General features: G+C 37.0%; 1 protein-coding gene across 2 annotated transcripts in view; it reads left to right on the forward strand.

Annotated features, from left to right (window-relative positions):
- LOC5569496 (protein bunched, class 2/F/G isoform) overlaps positions 1-27894 on the forward strand; it is a 505547-nt gene that overhangs the window by 105418 nt on the left and 372235 nt on the right. For both annotated transcript variants that reach the window (XR_002500480.1, XM_021844777.1), the window contains exon 4: positions 15895-16668. Coding sequence is in view for 1 of the 2 variants with exons in the window: in XM_021844777.1 (XP_021700469.1) it covers positions 15895-16668 (774 nt within the window). In the remaining variant the exon portion in view is untranslated. The remainder of the gene's footprint in view (positions 1-15894; positions 16669-27894) is intronic.

Here is a 27894-nt window from a genome sequence, read left to right on the forward strand (position 1 = left end):
AAAAACCAGTAGGGCTATCAGGGTATTGAATTGAGAAATATCCTGACGAGCACTCATCAAATAAAATTTTACCATTGGAATTACTTTGAGAATTATTCCATGAGCGATATTTTGCATTAAAGTCATCAATGACAAAAAAATTGACTCATTGTCAATCAATTTCCGCGAGTCAGTTTGACGCAAATTAACTTGCTGCCTAGTGAATTGAAAAGGCAAATGGCAGTTTTGAAAGAATAATCTACAGAAACACAATAACTCCATATCAAATCAAAATTAGAGTGAGACATGTTACTAGAAGTAGATGCATTTTCTATTGATTTTCTGTTGGGATTTTCCGTTACCCGACGGAAGGAAATTAGCTTGTGAATGAGCATGATTATAATTCACCTGATGGGTATGATTAGGGGGTAGGGGCCCAGATAGCCGTAGCGGTAAACGCGCAGCTATTCAGCATGACCATGCTGAGGGTCGTGGGTTCGAATCCCACTGGTCGAGGATCTTTTCGTAAAGGAAATTTTCTCGATTCCCAGGGCATAAGAGTATCTTCGTACCTGCCACACGATATACACATGCAAAAATGGTCAATCGGCAAAGAAAGCTCTCAGTTGATAACTGTGGAAGTGCTCATAAGAACACTAATCTGAGAAGCAGGCTTTGTCCCAGTTGGGACGTAACACCAGAAAGAAGAAGAAGGGTATGATTATTGAGCAAGCGATCATTAACTAAAAAATAAGAATTGTTGGAGATTCTGCCTGGGGATTTCGGCTACACTTTCTGTCTGGTACGATTCTCAACGATTCGTTTGCGCGAAGGGCAATCCCAAAAGTTAGACTTACGGTTTTCCCCGCAATTTGTGCATAGAAACTTTTTGGTATCTTCCTTCACAGGAGTTACTACCAGCCCTGTTCTAATCCTCCTTCTAGTCCCTTCGCTGCATTCCAGCTTATCATTCTCTTCGAAATCATTACCGCAGTTAAATTTTATGGCTCATCAGGCGGATTGTTGGAGCACACCACCGGGCAACCTCTCACGCTCTCGTCTCAATTGCCAAGATCGGAGTCGTGTCACAAGAAGCCCATCAAAACATTTTATGCACACGTTGCACACCGTGTTTGAGTGACTGGCGGCAAATCCAAATGGGATTGACGTAACCATCAGAAGCCGGACCGTTTCGATGGCTAGATAGCAATTGCAGGGGCACTTATGCTATTGAAAGCCGTCGTGGTCACGCTTATTTATGCTCACATTGAAAACTATGTTCGAAGCATAATGGGGCAACTGCGACGAATGGTGGTAAATTAGGTATATGGAGGGGCCTTACAGAATCTTGTGTTTCTCGTGTTTATGGCTACCACCAGTCACATATTTTTTTTATCCAGCTCAGGCAAAACGTTTATGTACGGTCGATAATTAGCGTTTTGTTTGTGCAAAACGAAACCGAAAGTCATGTAACGGCGGGTCTAATGGTTTCGAAGCAGTGCGGATCGATTGGTGTGTAGATTGTTTGGCAACCCGTGAGTTATCGTTATTATCGTTTCTAATGGGTTGTCTGCTGTTGGTGGACTTGAGTTGAGCAATGTGATTTGATTGTAGTCTCGAATAGACTCATATTCTGAACATTGAAAAACATTCAGGGAAATATTTTCTAAGGATTTCTTCAGCAATTCCAGGCTTCAGAAGAAATTCGTTTAGGAAGTTTTATAGTAAATTTTTCAAGAATTTATCTAGGAATTCTTTAGTTTACTAACCAATCTGTTTCTTGAAAGCAGTCTGAATAAGATTATCAAAATAAACATAAATATTAACGCTAAAAATTTCATGAACTCCTACTCACAATTTTCCAATCATTCTTTATGTCATTACCACAGCGAATTCTCAATCAATTAAGTCCAGGTATTCATTTTGATCTGCCTCCACGAAGTACCTTCAGATTTTTTTAGAGGTTTCTCTAAAAAATTCTCGGGTGATTTTTTAAGTAAAACTCCATGGGTCTTTCGAAAGCTCATTAAACTAGTAAATTCAACTACATTCAATTCACAAATTTGTCCAGGAATTTCGTTTAAGACTTTCATTGATTTTTCCTGCAGGATATTATAGCGGGATTCGTTTGGTAATGTTTTCAATTACTATTCTAGCATTTTATCATGAGAATCCTCATAACATTGCTTAATGGTCCAAATGATTCATCAGAGATCCTTGCAGGAGTTCATCAGGTACTTACCCAGGAGTTTATTTAAAGATTAATTTGGGAGAATGTCTGAAGGAATATCTTAGACATTTTCGGTTGAAATCCTAAAGACATCCAGAATTAAAAATTCTGTAGAAAATCCTAAGAAAGTTCGTGATGACTGGCTGAATTTATAAAAAAAAGTGGTCACAACAAACTTTGATTTGTAAGCTGTTGAAAAAAAAATTTCATGAAAATTCCCATACAAAATGACAGAATAGTTTCCTCCCGTCTTTTGAGATTATTGTGGAGGTTTTCTTACATTTTTTTTTCACTTGAACACGTCGTTTTTTCGGAACGAATGCAACTAATTCTCAAGCCAACTCGTGACATTCAAACACCATTTAATTTTATTTATTTCTTACAATTTAAAAAGATTTTCTAGAACTTTCGTTCACGAAAAATTTCTGAAAGGAACACAGGAGAACTACCGGAAGTAATCACTGAAGAAATCCTAGGATGATTTCCTAAAGTAGTTTCTGAAGATGTCCACAAGGAATTTCAGGCAAAAAAAAATCCAACGATAGACCACTGGATAAACTCCTGTAGAATGTAGGGATTTTGTTTAGAATCAATGACAAAAGGTCGAAAGACGAGAGGTCGAAAGACATAAGGTCGAAGAACCAAAATGAAGGAACAAACGGTCAAAAGAAGAAAATGGAATGAAATCGTCCAAAAATTTCAAAAAGGAATCCGTTAATAATTCAAAGAATGGCAATTCAAGCATTTTATCAGAGATTCCTTCAAAAAATTATCCAGGAATGACTGCAATAATTCCTCTAGAGACTCCTACATTTTTTCCATTCGGGCTCTCCCAGATATTAATTGAGAGAATTCTCCAAGAATTTCTCCAAGGAATCCTCCAATAATTCCATCAGATATTCCTTGAAGAATTCCATCAGAGATTCATCCAGGGATCGCTCCGAGAGTTTCATCTGAGAATCCTCCAATAATTCATCCTGGGATTCCTCCATTACTTTATCCAAAAATTTCTCCAATAATTCGTCCAGGGAATTCTTCAGGCATTCCTCTAAGGATAATTCCGGTAATTCCTCCAGAGATTCCTGCAAGGATTCTCCCGCGGATCCCTCAAAGTTATACAGATACTTCTCCAGAAATTTCTTCAAGGATTCTGCCAATGATTATTTCAATTATTCCAGGGATTCCTTCAGGAAGTACTCTAGATATTCTTCCAGGAAATTCCTTCAGGTATTCCTCCAGGAATACCTGTTTATACAGAGACTTCTCTAGGAAATTCTTCTGGGATTCTTCCAAGAATTATTTCAAGGATTTCTCCTAAAATTCCTACAGGGATTCTTTTATGAATTCCTTCGGGTATTCCTTCAGGAATACTTCCGGAGATTCATCCAGAAACTTCTCTAGGGTTGAAGTCCCTTCAGAAACTCCTGAAAAAATTACTACAATAATTACATCAGGGATTACTTTTAGAATTCATTCAGCAATTTTCCCTCGATTCCTTCAAGGATTTTTTTAAGGTTTTCTTCTTTTTTTTCTTTTCTTTAAGGAATTCCTCCAGGAATTTTTGCAGCGTTTCCTCCAGGAATTTCTCCAGAGATTCTTAAAACAATTCCTTCAAATATTCCTCCACGAATACCTTCAGAGATTCCTTCAGGTATTCCTCCAAGAATTCTCCAGCTGAATTCAATTCAAGGTGTTCATACAGAAACATCTCCAGGGATTCTCCCAAAAAATGCATCCAGGAATTTCTGCAGGAATTCTTTTAGGAATTCCTTCAGGTAGTTCTCCAGGAATATCTCCGGAAATTCTTCCAGGGACTTCTCCAGGAATTTCATCAGGGATTACTTCAAAAAATCCTGAAAGAATTACTACAAGTATTGCATCAGGGATGACTTCTGTAATTCACTCAGAAATTCCTCCCTTAATTCCTTCAAGGATTCTCCCTTGGTTTTCTCCAGGAATTTCTCCAGGAATACCTTCAAGAATTCCTCCAGAGATTCCTCCACTAATTCTTCCAGAAATTCCTTGAGGTATTCCTACAGGAATGCTTCCGGAGATTCCTCCAGGGATTGTACCACGTAATTCTCCAGGAATTATTTAAGGGATTACTTCTGTAATTTCTCCCTCGATTCCTCCAAGGATTCCTACAGGGTTTTTTTTAGATATTCCTCTAAAGATAGGTGATCAATTTATCCCTAATATAACTATCATCAGCTTTTAGCTTTGAAGATAATTTTCAGTATGGAAAATATATAACACTTCCTACGAGGATCGACGTCGTAGTTATTAACCAACCCAAGTTGTTAGAAACTCAACTTGAATTTAAAAACATACCATGCATGTAAAACTGGGAAAAAATTATCTATTCCGCCCTTATTTACGACACAGAGCTTTAGTGTCAATGCACCAATCGGATACCGATTACGCACAGAGTCCAACTCACACAAAGGCGTATGTTCAGCATGAAACGTACGGCTTAAACATCCGATATCTGCTTTCCTTTATCTCTGCTTGACAGCTCATGTCATATTGCAACAGGAGACGTTCACTGAAAAAGCAACCATCTCGGAACGACTATTTTTTTCCGATGCAGAGCGCAATGTACACTAATCTGGTGCGCTATAAATCTGTTCTACACACAACAAACGGTGCTGTAATTACGCCCTAAGTCCCATTTAATATTGTCAACACATTCATCGTCTGTCGTCGTGCCGTCGTGGACAAAGATCTCTTTTGTTACTGTCTCGTGTTGGTAGCTCGAAAAGACTCGCCTGCAGACGGTCGTCCAACATTAGATTAGACATTCGAGGGAACACGTGGGCTAGTATTTCCCCCTTAAAACAAGCTGTTTAACTCCATCGAGTACTACGGTGTACGAGTTGCAGTCCCAGTGACTTACAATATGAGCTCACGAAATTATAACTAGGTCGAATCAGACGGGTTTACCGCGACAGCATAGCTTCTGGAGTTACGTGAAGTGTTTGTTTATGAGCCAGATAAAATTTTGTTGTTGACGATATGCTACGGCTCTTGAGGGTTGACTGCTTGAATTGTGTATGTCCAAGACAAGACTTTGCGATACAAACTTGGTTGCTCATATGGGTTCAGCTCAATAAAAATGTATTGAACATTAGTTGCCAACATTTGTACGGTTACGCTCCCAGACTATTTCCGTAAAAAAATGTTGAAAAATGTATGCTTTGTTATTTTAAATGTCGATTAAAACCGTATAAAAGTTAGTCCGTGCGCAAAATTTCTGGAAAAATATATATTCCACAAGTTGTCTTGGATATTCTTAGGTTTTGTTTGTTAGGTTTTCAAAAACGATTTATTTTTTACGAAATTCTTCACCATAGACTAAACTGAATGTCTACAAGCTTGAACAAAAGTTATTGCGATAAGACTAAATTGGTCAATCCTAATCTCACTAAACCATAATCTGGATTCTCATATAATACAGATCATTAATTTTACATACCTCTTGGAAAATTTTCCCAGAGTTCTCACAAAAATAGGCTCTCACATAATCTTCTGCAATTTTTACCGAACCTGGACATGATTTTCACAGAAAACTTGTGAGAGAGTCTGTTTGACATGGGGGACGGGCCTGTTGTAGTGGTTAGAACACACGCCTCTTACGCCGAGGACCTGGGATCGAATTCCAATCCCGATATGGTCACTTTGACTAAAAAGTTAAAAGAGACGACTTCCTTCGGAAGGGAAGTAAAACCGTTTGACACGTAAAGCCGGAAGGGAAGTAATGTTTGGCACGACATGTTTTAAGTAGGAGTTCATATGAGCCTAACCAAGAATATAAGATCATTCAGATTGTGAAAAGAATAACAGAACTCTGAGTAAATTTCTAATTGAATTCTTATAAAATCATGAACATCGAATATACCAGATTTCAAAATAGGACTTGAAATGGACGAAATCATAGGAAAATTACAAAATACTACGCAGGATTCCCGCAAAATTTTGGATGCGAGCAAACCACGCAAATACCGGGAAATGCTTCTACAGAACCCCGGGTAGGATTGCCAGGATGAAATTAGCCGAAAGAATACATTAAAAAGTGCCTGAGGAAATGTATGTAGTATTTTCCAACGAATTAGAAATCAGAAATTATTTAAGAAATTCATTTTTAAAACACAGATGAATGCTTCGGTAATTATTGGGGAAAGACTAATAAACTCTCGAGAATTTTTTTTTTAATTTTTGTAACTATCATTTGTGGTTCTGGAATGGAAAATATCCTGGAATACTGGTAGAGGTTCTAAAGGAATTGTCGTGGAAAATGCTCAAAAAATAATAATCCTTGAAAAAATCCTTACAATAAAATCGAACAGAAATTCCTAAAGTTGTTCTTATGAGAATCACAGTTTAATTTGGTGTTTAAACTAAAAAAATGAGCAATGTATAAAAATAAGCCTTCTCAAAGAATCTTAAAACGTCAAAGAACCCGACTTGATAACTTGTCACAAACAACTCTTGATGACAGACAACATAAATCAGCGGTTCCCATCCTTTTCAGGGCAGCGACCCTTTTGACGTTCTACAATTATTCCGTAGACCCCTAAAACTGGATGTTCTCGAAATGAAAGGCTATGAAAGCCTTCCACAGATCACTTTTTGAATAAACAGACATCCTTGGCAGGCACTCCCTAACGTTACGACTTCCATATACATCAAGAACTTTGCCAAGATCATCTGGAGTTTCGAAAAGATTCCAAAAGAAACTCGTGCCCGCAAATCATCAAAATTATTACCATGAGTGCGATGAAATTTCTTGGAGAACCATCCTGAAACATTTCCACAATATTTGAAAGATTTATTAGGGTGAACTGGTATAGTACTAAATTTGGTTTTCATTTATTTATAGGTATTCCACTAAACAATTCGAAAGTTCATGATTAATTTTCAATTTTGATTAATTTTTGAGAAAAAATCCCATATAATGTTTGAGCATATATACATAATTTACCCATTTTTATATGACGTAGACACGTTCTTGAATTATCGCGATAAACGTCATCGTCACCTAATGCTTTTAAACTTAGAAAGAATATGAAGTCTATTTATCTCTCGAACATTGTTTCCGTTCCATTTATAAGAAATGTATATAAATTAATGAATATTATTATTAAAATTTTAATGTTCAATTAAAAAAAAAATGAATTTTTTGGTCACCCTATCTCACGAAATATCACCCTAATGACGAAATCAAAAAAATACGGGTCCAATATTTTTTAAAAAGGCATGACTGGAACAATTTGTTTTCGAACGTCGACCGCTTTGGGGACGGACCAGCACAATTGTACTGGTCTGGATTGATAGAATAGCCAGAATAAAGAAAGTTTTGTTCTACGAGATGATGAGTTTAAAAGGTGAATTTTGAAATAGTCGCTCAAATATGGTCCGTCCCGAAAGGCATATCTCTTTGCTGACAGTGTTGATGACTTTGAATGAATAACAAAGTTTGAGGTGGAAGTTTTTAATGATTACAATATAGTTTGTTCGAATCTCAACGATAATCGGACTAACCGTAAAACTTTGTTTCCATACTATTTATATTCATCAACGTTTCGACGAAATGTCTGTTACATCAATTGGCATATTCTTTCTATTCCAATAAATCATTTTCAACCAAATATCCGTTCGACTAAACGTACTTTCGACTCAATGTCAAATGGCCAAACGTCTTTCAACCAAATGTAATCGATTTATTTTTAAATGTGTTATTCTGTTATTATATGAATATCAAAACAGTTAAAAAATATCCTGCTATTGAAAAACCTGTTCAAACCTGGAATTGAACTCTGGTCTGCGACAGGTCCGATACTGCCTCTACCGTTGAGGCTTTCACCGCACATGAGTGAGGATCTGACTGATACAACTAGGTATTTTTGATTCAGACATCTCTACCTCGTTCCCTCAGCATGTCAGCCAACGCTTTAGACAATCGTCTGCTAATGGTTGGAGGGCCGATTAGTTCTTAAAGGAACATATGGGCTGATTCCGACCTGATATGTCTACCAGATGTCGGGTCCAAGTCGGGTTAAGTTGTACTCGATGTCGGACCAATGTCCGACTTCATATTGAAATCGTGTCGGTGATCAAATTGTAGTTGGGTCGATGTCAAGTCAATGTCGGATTTAATCCATCCTATGTCGTGTTATACTATACTATATAGTATAACACTCTTTTGAATACAATTCACGTGAGAAGAGTAACGTCAAAATTTGAGCGAAAAATATTAACATTTAGAGGTAGCAAAATATGTTAACATTTAGAGGAAGCAAGAGACTTGAAGGTAAATTTTCAAGTTAAAAAAATGGTTTTTAGTGAAGTTTACATAACTTTATTATTTTTCAACCAAATTATAAACTTTTAGCATAATTTTCTTTGAAATTAAATTTAGTAGTACACCAAAGGAGATTGGGCAAATCTGGGCCCGGAATGTACATAGATGACTCATATCTCATTTGAAAGATCTAAGTGTGACAAGAACAAGTTTGTATGGGGTCAAAAATATTCGTCGTGGGAGATAAAAGTTATTCCACATGGTTTGAGATGGATTTTTTATGTTTTTTATTATTTTTCTGCTATTTTGTATCGATTAAAAATAAAAACATATATTTTTTTCAGGACCTATATGATGATGATAAGCTCTATGCTTTAAAGAAGTGAATTAGAGCTTTGATTCAGAGATGAAAATATTACAAGGTGATGTTAGACCGTAATAACTTTAAAATCGTTATAAAATATGTACGTATATTCAGTTAAGTTTTCTACCAGACCCTGCTACTCACATTAAACTAATTGCAGTTTATTGACCAACCAATCCTTTTTTTTTTCTTGCAATAATGTAACATTACGATTTGTATATTCAAATTAAAAAGTCAGCGTCATTCGATGAAAAACAATTGGGAGACAGTGGTGAAAGAAAAGTGTGTGGTGTCTTATAAGAGAACTGAGTGTAATTGTAAAGTAACATATTTCTCCAGAACGGATTTTGCAAAGAGATCATTAAAACCATCAGCTCACCCTCAATGAACAACATCATCAGCCTTAAAAAACGTTAAATGTGAATTGAAATGCTCATTTGAACTTATCAGTAACATATGCGAAGTTTTAAGATTTCATGTGTTTAAAACAATGACAATCTAGCTAGCTAGTATAAATCATCTCACGCTGTATACTGCATACTATCAACTAGAGGGTCGGCTAAATGTACCATGCCCACACAGTTACGGATCACCCACAGTGACGGATCACTTTGGCGTTCAACATCGGATAATTCGCTCAAAACATAAACGTTGACGTAAAACATATTTTTCCCATGTTATACTATTTGTCTTCTAGCATTTGTAAAGTTAAGCACAACATTCAACCGCTTAATAACGGTGTATTTGACAAATGTTTAGTTGGTACCGCACAGCTATCATTATATGGTCGTTTTCTGTAAGAAGTGCCGTCAGCATTCATAAGCTCCCACAAGTGGTAAAATTCATATGTTATAGCATAAAATTTGTTTTCAAGTCATTCACACATGTATGTTTACCCATTTTTATATGACGTAGACACTTTCTTGAATTATCGCAATGAACGTCATCGTCACCTAATGCTTTGAATCTTAGAGAGAATATGAAGTCTATTTATCTCTCGAACATTGTTTCCGTTTCATTTATAAAAAATGTATATAAATTATGAATATTATTATTAAAATTTTAATGTTCATTAAAAAAAATAAAAAAAAAATGAATTTTTGGGTCACTCTATCTCACGAAAGAGCACCCTAATGACGAAATCAAAAAAATACGGGTCCAATATTTTTTAAAATGGCATGACTGGAACAATTTTTTTTCGAACGTCGACCGCTTTGGGGACGGCCCAGCACAATTGTACTGGTCTGGATTGGTAGAATAGCCAGAATAAAGAAAGTTTTGTTCTACGAGATGATGAGTTTACAAGGTGAATTTTGAAATAATCGCTCAAATATGGTCCCTCCCGAGAGGCATATGTCTTTGCTCACAGTGTTGATGACTTTGAATGAATAACAAAGTTTGAGCTGGATGTTTTTAATGGTTACAATATAGTTTGATCGAATCTCAACGATAATCGGACTAACCGTAAAACTTTGTTTCCATACTACATATTTATATTCATCAACGTTTCGACGAAATGTCTGTTAGATCAAATGGCATATTCTTTCTGTTCCAATAAATCATTTTCAACCAAATATCCGTTCGACTAAACGTACTTTCGACTAAATGTCAAATGGCCAATCGTCTTTCAACCAAATGTAATCGATTTATTTTTAAAAGTGTTATTCTGTTCTTATATAGTTAAAAAAGATCCAGCTATTGAAAAACCTGTCTATACTATATAACACTCTTTTGAATACAAATCACGTGAAAAGAGTAACGTCAAAATTTGAGCGAAAAATATTAACATTTAGAGGTAGCAAAAAATGTTAACATTTAGAGGCAGCAAGAAACTTGAAGGTAAATTTTCAAGTTAAAAAAATGACCTTTAGTGAAATATACATAACTTTATTATTTTTCAACCAATTTAGAATCTTTTAGTATAATTTCCTTCGAAATTAAATTTAGTAGTACACCAAATTTGTCAAATCCTCAACCGATTCCAATTTTGAAGCTAATTCAAACTGCATTTGAAGCTAATTCAATTGTTCTCAGTCTGCTTCTTCTTTCTTCTTTCTGGCGTTACGTCCCCACTGGGACAGAGCCTGCTTCTCAGCTTAGTGTTCTTATGAGCACTTCCACAGTTATTAACTGAGAGCTTACTATGCCAATGACCATTTTTGCATGCGTATATCATGTGGCAGGTACGATGATACATTATGCCCTGGGAAGCGAGAAAATTTCCAATCCGAAAAGATCCTCGACCGGTGGGATTCGAACCCACGACCCTCAGCTTGGTCTTGCTGAATAGCTGCGCGTTTACCGCTACGGCTATCTGGGCCCCAGTCTGCTTATACAACGCATTTTACTAAACAATTGTTTTGATCAAGTTATTTAACAAAAACTGCAAAAAACATGTTTTTTTTTTAACGAACAATGGAAGTTTTTTTTCCAAATTTCAACTCGTAACTAAAACAAGATGCTCTATAAACTTTAGTTTTATAGAAAAAATGCAATTTCCGGCGAAAAACTTAAAAAATAAAAAAAAATGATTTTTTCATTAAAAAATCATGTTTTGGGTTGGTTTAGTTGAATAACCAAGTCGAAACCATTTTTTACAAAAATGTGTTGTATGAAAAAAACAACTGAATTGGCTTCAAAAGCATGTAAAAAGATTTGGAATCGGTTGAGTATTTATGAAGTTATGGTAAAACAAATGTGGTTTTTTTAGCATAATGAGGAAACATTGGGAGAAAACTATTTAGACTAGTTTCGATTTTAGACATATTTGTCATGTTTCTACAAAGTTTTCATGAATTCAATTTTGAAGATAATGGTGCAAAAAGTTTCAAAATTGGTTACAAAGTTATAGTGACTTAACTGAAGACTATTTTTTATAACTTAAAAATTCACCTTCCAGACGCATGCGCCACCTCTAAATCTTAATATTTTTAGCTCAAACTTTGAGGTTTCTCTTTCAATGTGATTTGAATTCATAAGGAACGGGGTTGGTGGCCTAATGGCTACCGCTTCTGCTCCATAAGCAGAAGGTCATGGGTTCAATCCCAGGTCCGTCCCTTTCCTCGTACTTTGTAGTTGTATATCTCTCCCTTGCTTCTACAGTCAACTCTCCCTTACTCGATATTGAAGGGACCATCGAGTTAGAAAGGTATCGAGATACAGGACACATATTTTTTCAAATTTCAAACTTTTCATTATTTCGACAAAATACATTCAGAATAGTTATCTTAACGTGAAAAATAATACAATTTTACCACATTTACCTAAGTGATACATTTTTACCGATCTGCAAAAATTGAAAATTTTAGCATCCAGGAATTGGTAGTAAGCCTTAATTTTACTATCAATTTAACCATAATAATCAAATTCATGAAATTTATTAACGTTTGGAGGACATTAGGAACTTTTCATGAAAATATCGAGTTAGAGAGGTAAACTTACTTGGGAAACTGAAACAGATAGCATCGAGTTAGGGAACATCGAGTTAGCGAGGTATCGACTTATAGAGGTATCAAAGCATGCTAGATTGAAGGGACCGCGCATTCCATTGAGTTAGGGGAAATATCGAGATACAGAATATCGAGTAAGGGAGAGATGACTGTATCTTTCATTCTTAATCTATCACACTCAAACTATTCGTTCATAGCAAACGCTAGAACCAGAGACGGACGAGAAACCGTTTCCCTAACGCTTCCATTCTTTCACGCGCTTGCCTTTCGTTACGCCTAATACATAGGCAGTCTGCAAACTACAAAAGCAAACCTCTCTGCCATGCCTTTCCCCCAAGCCATACACTTCCGCATGAACTGGCGTAGATGCAGTCGGACTCTACGGTCTACAGTGGACCAGTATAAGTGCAACATCATTTCCACCCCCTTCCCCACATTGGTCTGCATTCTGAGCGCCTGCCACCGCTATTGTTGCCTAAAAATAGAAGATCACCAGCACTTATACACTGAGGGTATCTGTTAGTCCCAAGCAGTCATTCGGTTGGTTCCTTGTGTAAGTGCAGCTGATCTGGCAATACTGGAGTAGCATCCACGGGCGGCCAATCAAGCTCAAGCTCAATGTGATTTGAATTCATAAGAGCACACGAAATTTAGGTTTTGAGAACTTTTGAAAAATAAGCCGCACCCTACTGTACCGTCAGTGTCATTCAGGTGCACGTTAATATGCTGCTTACACGTTTCGATTACTACACTTTCGTTTGTCAAAATATTCCAAATTGATTCCATCTCGTCTGATAAAGCAATGTATTTATGAAGCGCGTTAAATTTCAGGTGGAGCTTGTGTGTTTCGTAAACACGACGAACTTCAATATGGCTCTAGTAGAGCCCTTTCCGATTCGAATACGGTTTTCGGCAAAGTTATAGCTGACTAATGTATCTAACAGTATAAGCGTTGTTCTAAACTTCCAGAGCAGCACGAGGGCAAAAACTATGACAGATTGAATGAATTGCTTGCTTTTCTAATAATAATTTCCATATAAACTTTGAAGGTCTTGTGTAGTCTCAGTTTTAGTCCAAATGAGTTCAAATTTTAAAAGGACACTCAGATTTTGATTTAGAATCGAATGAGCGGTGTGGATCAAAAACGATTTTTTGAACCACCTTATCGGGTATGCATGTACATCTTGCCATCCATGACACTAATTTGGCGTAGAATAATGCATTCAAACATTGAATACTCTTCTAATTCGAGGCGATAATTTTCTGGTAACTATCAAATTTGTTCTGAACACAAACAAGTGATATAAGGCACTGATATTTGTTTAACCCAAAGTATCTGTTCTAGAAATCTGTCAATTGTAGTGTTTAATCTTCTGTACCCTGTTGAAGATGTTTGACATAGTTATTAGCTTAGCTTAGCTTAGCTTAGACTGACTACACATATCAATGGTTGCTATTCCGTGATTGACCGAAGTCAGTGAAAATGCACAAAGAATCAACTAGAAGTTCGGCTGGGATTGGCCATAATCTTCTTCAGTGTGCATAATTCAGTGCCTCTATTTATACAGGGTCAATAACGGCGCCGGCCACGTCCTTGCAGTCAGGTGGGATTGGGGGAAGGAATGTTAGTGTGTAACCTTTGCTATTTGGAGACCGTGTTTGCCTCTGCATCTCCGCAAAGGTTACTGGGAGGGATGTTTGTTAATGGGGAGGATCGTTGGGTCACAGGATTCACTTTGATAAGCGATTAGACCATGATAAACGATTATTTGTGAGATATAAACATACTTAGAAATATAAAATTTTCGATTGACATGAAAAATTTTCAAGTATGAGAAAATAATGCCGTTACTTGAAGTGACGAACCATTCAAAGTTTGTTGAACAAATAGCTAAAAGCAACATTCCTACAGGATATTTTACCCAATTTGAAAAAAAAAAAAAAAAATATCGATTGGCTAGACCATCACATAATATTCTTATGCCGACACTTACAGGGGCGAACCATTCAAAGTTTTTTGAATAAAATGAACGTTTTGCAAGTCTACACTTCTAGCACAGACCAAACCATTCAAAGCATTTTTTTATGTATAAAAATAAAGGAGTGAGTGATTTTATATAAAAAATATAAAACAATAAAGTTATGAATTAGAGTTTATGCCGACACTTACAGTGACGAACCATTCATAGTTTGTAGAAAAATCATATTTATGTAACGATTAAATGTGCGGTCACACATATTTTATAGACTTGAAAAAAAAGCATGAAACGAGCTCACCGATTGATCCTTCATCCTTGATTGAGCAGCCACAATCCACTTTCATCTTCACTCGTGTGCTCGGCCATATAAAAGCACTCAGAAAAGAACGCGTCACCGGAGAGGAAAAAAAACTGACGACTTCTCGGACTTTCTCGATGCACTGTTCGGACTTTCTCGACGCACTGCCCGGCAGAAAAGAACGCGTCACCCGAGAGGGAAAAATAATGACGATTTCTCGGGCTTTCTCGACGCACTGCCCGGCAGAAAAGAACGCGTCACCCGAGAGGGAAAACACTGACGACTTCTCGGACTTTCTCGATGCACTGCCCGGCAGAAAAGAACGCGTCACCCGAGAGGGAAAAATCTGACGACTTCTCGGGCGTTCTCGATGCACTGTTCGGACTTTCTCGACGCACTGCCCGGCAGAAAAGAACGCGTCACCCGAGAGGGAAAAAAACTGACGACTTCTCGGACGTTCTCGATGCACTGTTCGGACTTTCTCGACGCACTGCCCGGCAGAAAAGAACGCGTCACCCGAGAGGGAAAAATCTCTGAAGATGTTTGACATAGTTATTTATAATTAAGTCAAAGAAAAAAATACGCCTAAAAGCAAGAAAAACTGCACATTTTGATATAAAAAATACATACTTCATTTCACCTCATCACACTCATCCATCCGACATTTAATTCATTCAACGTTTTCAAAATAATTTCATACCCATCGTACGATCAGGAACCATGTCTTATCGAAACACTCCCCCCGAAAACGCTTGTCCTCCTCTGTATACAAAACAAAGCTTCGAACCTGTAAACTTAAGACTTTCTGTATGTTTTCGTTTGTTAGCTTCATTTGCAATCGATATAACGCCTCTCTTACTTTCATTTTATGTTTGCTTATGCTGACACCTGAATTGAGGAGAAAGAATAATTGTAATACAGTGCAGTATTGGACCATGTTCCATATCTTTGAAGAATGTAGGAGAAGTTATGAGAAGGTTTCAGAAGTACAAATCCAGTCCTAACAGAATGCTGTCCGTCGGTTGAGGGTACATTGCTTGAAACCGCTGTGTAACTATCTATCACAACAGTTAGATGTAGGAACAGTGTCAGCAGAAAACGGAGAAGGGACATCTTGGCTTCATTTCATTTGGTTAACCTCCGTTTCGGTTTCCGTTGTATTGTTTGTTAACCCTTCTTGACGATATAGTAATGTAAGAAAAACAAAATCCCTACAGCTAGTGATTACAACAACCACATAGGCTACTACCTCGACATTGATTTCAAAATTTTCTGACCGTTTTCTATTGACCAGCTTGGGCCGGATACAACCGGTAGCAGTGGCGTCGACCGATTGGTTTGGACAGGACGTTCCACCGGCTGAACCGAATCGCGCAGGCGAATCGCTAATCGATCAGCAGGCTGGCATCCGGCAACCACTGCCCTTGTCGTTGACCAGTAGTCTCCAGCGAGATCTACAGCAGAATATACCACTAGATCGGACTAGAATTCCCAGTAGTAGCGCTAGTAGTAGTACTTCCAAGAACACCATCTACACCGACATTGCCCTCGGTCGATCCATACAAAACGTGATGCGTCCGTCGTCGATCGGAGGTTCTCGCTTTGCCATGCCTACGCCCTCGTCAACCCATCCGGAATATCACCACCAGGATGAAGTGCTTTGCAAGACTGCTTCCAATTTCCTTAAGAGCGGTGGTAACAGCCACAGTATTGCCAGCTGCACCGCCCAATATCCACACAGATGTGTTCAGGACTTGATCAAAGAAGAACTCGGTGCTTATGGTGGAACGGGCGGTACAGGACACCTTAGCAATGCCGGTAGCTTGGTGAACATCCACATCGAATCGGACTTCCATCCATACGGTGGTAGCCCAGGAGCTGCTGGTGGATTCCAGTCGAACCCCGGTTCGGGACGGACCAGTCCTTCTCACCAGATGTTCCAACACGGATCGCCCCCGAAACACCTCAGCGCGATTGGCCACTCGATAAGCATACCAAACAGTACCCGAGTTAGCCGAGCTCCGTCGCCTTCGTTCCTGCACGCAGTCGCAGCCGGAGAACATCCAAGGTTGGAGCAAGTTCCAATGTGTTTTTTCTTTTGTATTTAATTTGTTTTCTTCGCCGCATTTTGTCCGAGATTTGTTTCGCATTTTTTGGTTTGTGTTTTGCCTTTACCCTGTGTCTTCGGTTTTTAAGTATCAAATTTTGACTTGTCAACTTGTTTCGGATACATTGCCCGTTGTTGGAGTGACTTTTTGAACTGACCTGTCGTTTTTAGAGTTGAGTTTTTATGTAACTAATCGTAGATCACACACGAACAAGAGCAAATCCTAATAAAGTTATACAGAACAGATAGTTAAAGTTTTATACATATCAGTGTGTTGATAACAATTGCATAGCATAGCATAGCATAGCATAGACTGACTGTACATGTCAATGGTTGCTACTCCGTGATTGATCGGAACTGGTAAGAATTGCACTACGATCCAAATGAATAAGGGATGGGAGTTTCCGCTTACTCTCGAAGTGCAATTTTAGCAGATCTAATATTATTGATCAATAACGGCGCCGGCCAAGTCCTTACAGTCAGTTGGGATGGGGAAGGAATGTTAGGGTGTAATGATTGTTGCTTCTAGAGACCGAGAATACCTCTGCATCTCCACAATCACCACGGGAAGGGTGTTTATTAGTGAGGGAGGAAAAGATCTGGGAGTCACCTCTGGTCGGTGATGCGATCCATGGACAAGGGGGAAATATACTACTTATATTTAAAGCTAGTTTTGTATTTTTGTCTCGAGAAGTTTTTGGTAGAAGCTTTTAAAAATACGTCAACATCTGTAATGTCGAACAATTCAAAAGACGTTTTTAAAAATGACGAAAACTGAAAATTACATGTATAAATTTTAAATTATATGAAACAGGAATAACGCCGACACTTGTAGTGACGAACCATACATAGTTTGTTTGAAAATGACATATGAGTATTACTGTGCATTTTGTCTCGATATGGTAGAAGTTTTAAAAAATACGTCAACATTCACAATGTCGAACAATTCAAAAGATAATTTTTATTAATGTCAAAAAGAGAAAAATATATGTATATTGAAATTGTATAAAAAAAGCATAATGCCGACACTTATAGTGACGAACCATACAAAGTTTGATTTAATATTACATAAAAGTTACGCTTTCAAGAAAAAATGTGTTATCAGAAGCATGAAACGAACTCACCAGTTGGTAATCCATTCTCGACTGAACACAAAACTGACACTAACAGCAAAACTTCTTGGCGTACCGAAAACAAACCGTCTTGCTTGGGCCTTCTCAAATACCTACCCAGCAAGACGCTCCAAATCGAGGAAAAAAAAAAAAATCTCCGGCGACGAAAACACGTGCGAAATCGTGAGTAAAATCTTTCGGACGACGCAAAACCGAACTGTCCTGCTTGGGCCTCACGAAGCACTACCCAGCAAGACGCTCCAAAACAGGGGAAAAAAAATTCTCCGGCGACGAAAACGCGCGAAATCAAGAGTAAAATCTATCGGACGACGATATCAGTGTGTTGATAACAATTGCAACTAGAAAGTGATTCCCCGTTTTTTGGTTTTCGTTCATGTGACAATCAGTCATTCGCCTTGCTTAAGTAAACCCTTTTCATAGATTCATTCATGATTGTGCCAATTAACTTAGTATGTTAGTGTCGTATTGTACATTGTAGAAAACTCGATCGACCTATTGCGTGCCACAATGTGATATTGGATTCGACACGCACCACTTTGTCCTTATGGCGTTCCTCTGAAATGGTGTTTTATACCCTCCTTAGCGATGTATCTTGGCGTGTTCTGCTTGCGAGGATGAACGTGTCTCTTATTCCTATAAATCACTGCGAGGAAGATTGGTGTTGATGGGTTTAGCATTCCAATGATAAATGTTTAGAATAGTTTAGATGCCGTGTGTTAACTAGAACCCATTGAGATTATTTTTTCAAGCTAAATATTTTAGATAAATGCTATTGAAGTGTAAACATTATACAACTTTTGTTAAACAAATCTATATTACAAATTTATGATATTTAATATCTTACGAAAATCAGTACAGTTTTAGCGTTTATTTAGCGTTATCAGGATAAACATCCTGAATTACTAGTTACTGATAAAACATTATACATTTTCAGTTGTTTCATTTAGGATGATCCGATACGAATCGGCATAAAAATGTGCTTATGCTAATTTGTTATGTTCCACATAAACCAGTCCTTATTTTGAGATTAGAAGATCTCCCGTTTCCTCTTCCCTACTCGTGCACTAAAACTATCAATACAATATTACAATTCATCAGCTATTATCCCTCGAACTGAAACCCTCGAACTAAACTAAAATCCCATATACAGTCATTTACAAATGTTAGTAACCAAATGTTGTTTTTTATACAAATTTTATACAAAAAGTTTGGGAATCTATAACTTAGCTTCTGGTAGTCTGAATGGGTTGAAATTTGGAAGACGAACTAAAGATACAACTCTTCTTCTTTCTTCTTTCTGGCGTTACGTCCCCACTGGGCAGAGCCTACTTCTCAGCTTAGTGTTCTTATGAGCACTTCCACAGTTATTAACTGAGAGCTTACTATGCCAATGACCATTTTTGCATGCGTATATCGTGTGGCAGGTATGAAGATACTCTATGCCCTGGGAAATCGAGAAAATTTCCAACCCGAAAAGATCCCCGACCGGTGGGATTCGAACCCACGACCCTCAGCTTGGTCTTGCTGAATTGCTGCGCGTTTATACGGCTATTTGAGCCCATAAATAATACAACTCACCGTTTCTGAATTGAGTTTTAAAAAATCATTTGATTACTTACTTTTGTTTGTGAACAATCCTCTGAAACTTTTTTTTGTAAAATGACTGAAATTGAATGAGCTCAATATACACGAAACTTCAGACTATTTGTAGTTCGTCGTCCAGCCAATTTTAGCCAATTCGGACAAAAGCTGAGATGCAGAGCCCCAAACTTGGGCATTTTGTATGGAAATACAGCATTTGGTTACTAACTTTTGTAAACTTGGAGCAATAGTTGTCAGGTTAACATTTTTTCGCTCTATTACACTGTTCGACAAAAAAAGTCGATCTGAATGCACAGAGACCGGACAACCCGGGCTTGAAAGTATAAAAATAAAAAAAAATAATGACGTTTCCAGAATGCTCGTGTCTGCCCCAGGTCATTTTTAAAATATACTTGAACTTTTTGCATTTTTTATTTAAAAATATAATCTAATCAATAAACCGACACAGTGTTTTATATTCAGGACAGCGGAATTCATGTGCCATATAATGTTTAAAACGTTAAGTCCAATATGAAGAGTTGTAATAAGATTTGCAGGAAGCCCTCCCCCTTTTTTTGCACCCTCCCCATTTTTAAAGTATCGCAAATGATGGAATATTTGATATACAGGGGGTTGTCAAAATAACTGGGACAGGCAAAAATTGGGCCAACTTTGGAATGCTGTAACTTTGACAAAAATTGACCGATTTCAATTCTTTAAGAAGTAATGGACGGGTCAACTAATCTAGTTTTGAGGTGAATCCACGGAGATGAACTATGACCACCGGATACCGGTGATAATCCGGATTTCCGGAAGCATGTCTTATGCAGTAAAATTATGACATGTTTTTAGCAAAGGTCTCGGCTAAAAATTCAAAATTTTACTACACATGAAGATAGAAGATCAAATTCTGAAGCGAATGGTGCGCCAAGTATTAAGATCGATCCAGAAACAACCAAGATATGGCTATTTCCCCGGAATCGGTGCCGGTAGTGGATCCGAATTGGAATCAAACAATTTATTCACTCAAAATATGTCGCGCAATATTGTTTTCTCCCTAGCTTATCATAAAATACCCTATTATAAATTAAAAAAGAGTCTTGTACAGATTTGGCCACTCATGGCGCCGCCAAGTGCCCCGAGGGAACCTTGCATAGGGGACATTTCGATTTTGTCACCAAAGCATATTATGCGACGGCTCATTCTTCATGTCTTGTCGTAAATAGGGCAACTGTAGACTCAAAACGGATAGTTGACTACAGTGACTACTTCCGGGACCTCCGGATGTTCCAGAGGGAACCTGTAATTAGGGACAATTGAAATTGAACTCCAATACATATCGTGCGATGGTTCATTTTTCATGTCTTGTGCTAAATAGGGCTATTGTAGACCTTAAGTGGATATTTGACTACAGTGGCCACTGTTGTGACCACCACATCTGATCAATAAGATTAGATTTTTAAATAAAAAATGCAAAAAGTTCAAGTATATTTTAAAAATGATCTGGGGCAGACACGAACATTCTGAAAACGCCATTATTTTTGTTTATTTTTATACTGTCAAGCCCGGGTTGTCCGGTCTCTGTGCATTCAGATCGACTTTTTTGTCGAACAGTGTTATACAATAATGGTTGAAAAATCACAGGAATCTTTTGCCTATCGTAATGTTTTAAATGGTTTCAAAAGTTCACGCATGAGCTTAAAACGTTATTTCACAAGTTCAGTAAAATATACAAATTGTTTCACTTAGCTTGAGCTTGAGCTTGATTGGCTGCCCGTGGTTGGTACTCCAGTATCGCCAGAGCAGCTGCACTTACACAAGGAACCAACCAGATGGCTGCTTGGGATAAACGGACACCCTTAGTGTATAAGTGCTGGTGATCTTCTATTTTTAGGCAACAATGGTGCCTGCCACGTCAGAATGCAGGCCAATGAGGGGAAGGGGAAGGAGTTGATGATGCATTGAACTGACTCCCACGGTAGACCGTATATACCACTGCGTCTACGCCAGTTCATGCGGGAAGTGTGAAAGGGTGGGGTAATTTTTATGGCAGAGAGGCTTGCTGATTTGGTTACCAGACTGCCTATGTATCAGGCGTAAGGAAAGGCATGCTATTATGATGAAAGAATGGAAGCGTAGGGAAACGGTTTATTTCTGTCCGTCTCGGGTTCTAGCAAATGCTATGAACTGTGATAGATTAACTGTGATATATTAAGAATGGTAGACAGAAGCATGTGAAAGATACAACTGCAAAGTACGAAGAAAGGGACGGGCCTGGGATTGAACCCATGACCTTCTGCTTATGAAGCAGAAGCGGTAGCCATTAGACCACCAACCCCGTCAATATACAAATTATTTTCACTTATTCCATTTAGCCACTTGCCCCACGGTATCTTATACAAATCAGAAGCCCTTAAACGATGGAATGGGTACCCTTAAAATGATCAATTTTTATTCGTCTTTCTTTTATTCTTTCGAGTTTTTTTTTTCTCGTTTGAGATAGTACTTTAGGAATTTATTGAGGACAGCATACTCTCAAGATTTTACAACTCATTAAAATAATACAGCGCTATCTGTGGTCGGAACTGTAATTAGAACCGTTTAGACGATTTTCTCCTTACAAACTTCAAGCTCGTTAGAGTTAATGGATTCTGTTCAAATTTTTACAGTTTATCGTAGTCTAATATGGGTAATTATCAATGACAAGAGAAATGTTTTGAGTAATGGTGTTGCACTATTCTACATAATTACGAAGATAATAAACCTAGGAAAAACAGGCATATGTTCAAAAGAAAGAAGAATATGATATGGAAGCAAAAAAAAACAAATTTCATCAATTTATTTTGCACATATAAAAAATATAACAAAAAAAGAACAGTCAATTTTAAAAGAAAAAAGAATAACTATGAAAACAAAAAAAAATCAATAGCTTGGTCAAGTTTGATCATAAAACATAGTATGGCATATGTAAGAGCAGCTTATCTCAAATGGTTGTGCTACTTTTCACCGAACATTGTTTCCCCGAACGCAAGTTCCTCGAACACCCCGTTTCCCCCCAGTTCCCAGAAAAGTTTTTAGCTCATATAATCGTCATAACTTTTCACGTGTCAAGGTGGTGAACAAACCGGTTATCTGATCTGCACCCTACTTTACTTGATTGGTGGTTCTTTCGAGTTTCACCATCATCGGCATTTTTGGCAAGATGTATTTAGTAGAGGTTGTAATTCGGGGAAATGGCTTTCGAGGAAATAATATTTGGGGATTCCAATGTGATTCCTGAAAAAAAGCGTTCGGCGGCGTATTGGAGAAATTCAAGGCGGAATGGCTAAAAGAAATTCTTAACAATTTTTAAAGAAAACTCTGAAAATGATTTTTCATATTAGAGGAATTCTTAAAGAAATCTTTGGATTAGTTTCTTGAGGAATAATGTAAATGTTGCTTAAACAGTAAATGAAATAATTCCTGGAGAAAATTTTAGGAAGATTCTTGGAGTAGTATTGTAGGAAAATGTCAAAAATACATTTTAGAATTTCAGAAGAAATTTCTAGGGATAGCATGATGTTTTATAAAATAAATTGTAACATAGTCTGATATTATCTAAGTATCTCTATAAGTGAAAATTTAATCGTGTTTGTGGAGAAAATTGGTGGCAACCCGTTAAGAGTAACGAGAATACAAATTTGACCTTTCTTGCAATACCGTTCTGATTCGAAATCCGGGCACTCTTCTTTGTGTGGGAAACATTTCACACAAAATGTTTCAATATCGAATATTTTCACTTTCGAGGCTTGTTTAAATAATCATTTTCTATAGATATCTATAAAAATATAAAATGCCTCACACCCTTAGTTCAATGAATTATTTGACTTTTCTAACTCTATATGAAAAAAGTACCGTAAAACGGGGTAACTTTGATAATGCGGGTAACTTTGATAGTGCGAGACCCACAACATACTAAACGAAATAACAAAGTTTCTGTTAATCAGTTAGGCAAAACGATTGCAAAAGTAAAGAGTATTAGTGTGACACTTCATGTCGAAGCTTTTTTCGTTGGAATCAAGTACATTTAAGCATATATATGCGAATATAAAATAATTATAAGATTTTAGCAATTTTGAAACGCTCACAAACAATCTGTTCTACGATCACTATTTCATGAAGTCATAATGAGTTCGTCATTTATTCTTGGCAGCCTGGTTATAGTAGAACAGGAATGTTAAGGGATGAAAAAAAAATTCTACTTGAATTTCGAGCAACTTCTAGTATGACAATAATTGAACAAAATACAGTCCTACCATTCTCCCAGCGTGTATATCAAAAGCCAATTACAATGAAGACGATCCTATGGCAAATTTCTGAGATAATCATAAATATATGTGATTTTTGACGAAAATGCACAATGGGGTATTAAGGAATTTGAGCTTTGTAAATAAAACTATATTTTGCCAAAAGCAAAAAAAAAAATAATTTGCACGATACCGTGTCCCTTCAACTCTAAAGGTCTTGTTCAATCTAAAGATGATATTACTCCAATATAATTCAAATTGTTATATTGATTCTATTTTCAAGAAAACTATCAGTGCATCGTTCAAATTTCTTGAAAAGATTTTTATTCTTATATAAAGTATGTGTATCCTAGAACAGTGCAGAGCAACCTCAAAAGAAGGATAATTTCAACAAGCTTTAAGTTTGAATAGGGCATGTGTCCGATTTTTCAATAAAGCACCACATCAAATAAAGGATTTGCATGTAACACCCAGTGGCATGATCGGAAAAAATCCTAACGAAAAGTTTCACTATATCACAATATACTCAATGCTCGACAACACTTAACACATGCCCACGAAGCCTAAAAAGTTTCCCAGAAAGAGCTCGAAAATAACCTTATATTATTATTGTTTATCTAGGACCTAGGTAGTGCTTAAAAGAATCAATAGCTCCAAAATCATCTCAAATAATCATTCCTATTTCCAAACTTTTCACCAATGTGATGGAACAACTTTTGAAAATATTATCATGAAAACCCCATATTCACATTAATCAGTTTTTATCTATATTTTCCTACCAATTTTACCAAATTTTGAGATAAGTCTTTTTTGGTGATATTCAGTGTCTTACGAAATAGATCGCTTAATTTTACATTGCAGGTAAACTTTACGGGACAATCCAAAACTATACTGAAATATATTACGGCATTAATCGAATGTGTTCAGTAACTTAGAAAAGGTAATCCCTTGACACCCCACTTATTTTGAAAACGAGACTTTTACCATCAAAATTCCTAAAAATTTAAACCTAGATATAATTTTAAGAAGTTTTTGTCTCCACTATGATCTATATTAAATTTACTTATGTTCTACGTTACTCGCGAATTTTTCTCAAATATAATTTAACGTTTTGTAGATAAATGTATTTAGCCTATAAAATTCGAACAAAAATATTTTGTAAGGTTTTCAATATCTAGAAACCACAATACTTCTTATTAATAGACAGCTCCTATTACATACAATCCTCCGAACGAATCGAGCATTTTATATGACGTATATATCGACTTTCAACGTTTCTGTGTTTGTGAAAATAGCGCTTAAAGTTTGAAGTTTGTCTTCACATACAAATGTTCATTTTTTTCTAGTACATTTCTGCGTGACATATTTAGCATAAGTGGTATTTAGCATAACTGCACAGATGACACATTTTGTTTCTAATGTTCAGCAAAATATATAAACTTGAACAAAATTCACGTTTTGCAGATGCTATTTGGGGAAAGTTCATATAGAGACTGCTATGTCTTTAGTTTTCGATATGGAGCTGCACCAGGCTTCATATTTTTCCACAACACTTTCAAATAAAGTATATAAATTTGTATATGCATAGTAAAGTATGCTTTTATGGGCAATAGTCATGTGTCCCCCATATAAAATGGCACAATAGTCTTCTCCCTTTTTTCCGATTATTCTGGAGACTTTCTCAAACTATTTCCTCGCACGGTCACGACGCATTTTTTGTCGAGTGCAACAGTGGAAAACTTCCGTCAATCCGTTCATCCATTATCGTGTCATTTTGTGACATACAAACACAATACCATTCATATTTATATAGAATAAAGATTATTCAAGTTGCGAAAGCATAATCTTTACCTATCATTTGAAAAACAAAGGTTTCCAAGACTTGATAACGTTGAGAATTATATAGAATGTATGGTCTATGTGGAGGCCCTAAATGTCCGTAATATGAATGCCGGGACAATTCGTAACGCATTTTTTTGCCGTTTATAAGTTATGACAACGGATGCTAGATACGTTTGCTAGTGGGGAAGCTTAAAAATGTGTGATAGACATACCAAAACACTGTTTGATAAGTAGGTATGCTGAATAATTGTGTATAAATGTACAATTGTGGGCTTCGTGGTCGTGCGGTTAGTGTTTAAGACACTGACACGTTAATGCTTCCAGTGGGCATTTATGCCCTTTGAAGAAAGCACCACACTAGACAACGAACTAGCATGCAACGCCCTGTGGCACAGTCGGAAAACATTCCTCACGAAAAGTTTACCGGCCTGAGGCGGGAATCGAACCCACACTCCCTAGCACGATGCGGCTAAATGCCTGGTGACACTAACCGCACGGCTACGAAGCCCCGTAGTGTTACCAAGCATTTAGTCGCATCGCGTCAAGGAGTGTGAGTTCGATTCCCGCTTCAGTCCGAAAAACTTTTCGTCAGGGATGTATTTCGACTGTGCCACTGGGCGTTGCATGCTAGTCCGTTGTCTAGTGTGGTGCTTCCTTCAAAGGGCAAATAGTCCACTGTAAGCATTAACGTGTTGGTGTATAATATAACACATTTCTCGATATAAACTTATTAGTTCTTATGATAATAAAGATGAAAATTCGATTACATAAACTTTGCACATCTACCGCTAAACGTTGAAAAAACTGTCTACTACTGGTTCTCTGAATTTTCAATTTAGTTGCACTAACTTAGAACCCAACTCTTGCATCTACTCCTAACTAGTAACATGTAGATCAGTCAAACAGCTCTCGACAGCGAGTTTATTTTCGATGGTACCACCCTTTAACTCTTTTGTTCTTCGCCCCTTGAGTGTCTAAGTTCCGTTTGTTTTCCTGATATGTCTCTTACTTACAAACAAATTTGGTTATACACAACATTATGAATTGTACTAATAAATGTTTCTTTTCTTTCTGTTTTCTTATTTTGTTTCGTTTCAGGTATGTACTGACGATTACTGCAGAGTGTTTGAACGAGCCTATCATATGTTGAGTTGCATTTCGTATATCAATTCGTCAAAGGTAGAATGTATGTTCATTGAAACGTGATTGTTATCGGAATTCTCATTTGGTAACTTAAAATGGAATTGAAATCAAGTAAGTTTATCATTTGTTTGAACTGATCCCAATATAACATTAAGTATAGTAATTCATACACACAGTAGAATTGATCAATAAACACTTCAACACTAGTTATAAATTACTCGTCCAATCGTTTCAGTTTTCTGTTTTGACAGTCTCTAAACCGTAGCAGAATTGCTACACGAACCGTGTAGATTGACATGGTATGCATCAATAATCAGGTTCGATGGTGGTGGTTATCGCGTTTCGGTGTCATTCCCGGTCCGCTCTTGCTGCCATCCCATCATCATTCCACACATGGCCCAAACGAGCGGCACTTCCGTCCGAACGTGTGGTTGCCGTTTTCGAGTAGAGCCTCGAGCGCACGAACGTCACGAAACAATATTTATATACCCAGCTCACAAAAGAGAAGTCCAGTTTTTGAAAAAGCTGGCAAAACAGAATTTCGAATAGTTTCATGGTGTAAAACAAAGCCACACTTTCATCTGCAATATAAGATTATTAGGTTATTATTACCTGTTTAAGTTATCAAGTTTTATTATAGATAGGGAGCCAGATCCTATTATTGGCACTTTTGATTCACTTTGGCAGTGGGGTTTTTTGAAAGCTACTGAGATCATATTTGGTCAAAATATGCGTCGTACTGAAGTGCTTCATATTGCAAAGTTTTGGACGTTTCGGCCGATAAAATCCCCCATGCCAAAGTGAATCTTGGAAGTGCCCAAGTAGCTGTGCACCCTAGCTCTAATCATTTAAGGCAATACTAATTCACACACTTTAATGTTGGCAATGGATTCAATACTTTGTTCATGATTCTACAGTCAAAACTCGATATTGAATGGACCATCGAGCTAGAGAGTTATCGTGTTATAGAACACGGAAATAAAATAAGTACTAGAAAAAAACTTCATGTTTTCAAAAGTACCGTAAAACTCCAATTTTTATTACTGTAAAAAATTGGTAACCAAAAGAGGCTTTGAGAAAAAAAACAAAAAGAATAGGGATATTCAGAAATGAAAAAATGAGAGAATAAAAATTTAATAACTTTCGAAAAAAACTGCTTAAAACGGGCTAAGATCGATTTTAGATAACGAAAAATGACATTT

This window comes from Aedes aegypti, chromosome 2 (assembly GCF_002204515.2).
Source record: "Aedes aegypti strain LVP_AGWG chromosome 2, AaegL5.0 Primary Assembly, whole genome shotgun sequence".
Lineage (NCBI taxonomy): Eukaryota > Metazoa > Arthropoda > Insecta > Diptera > Culicidae > Aedes > Aedes aegypti.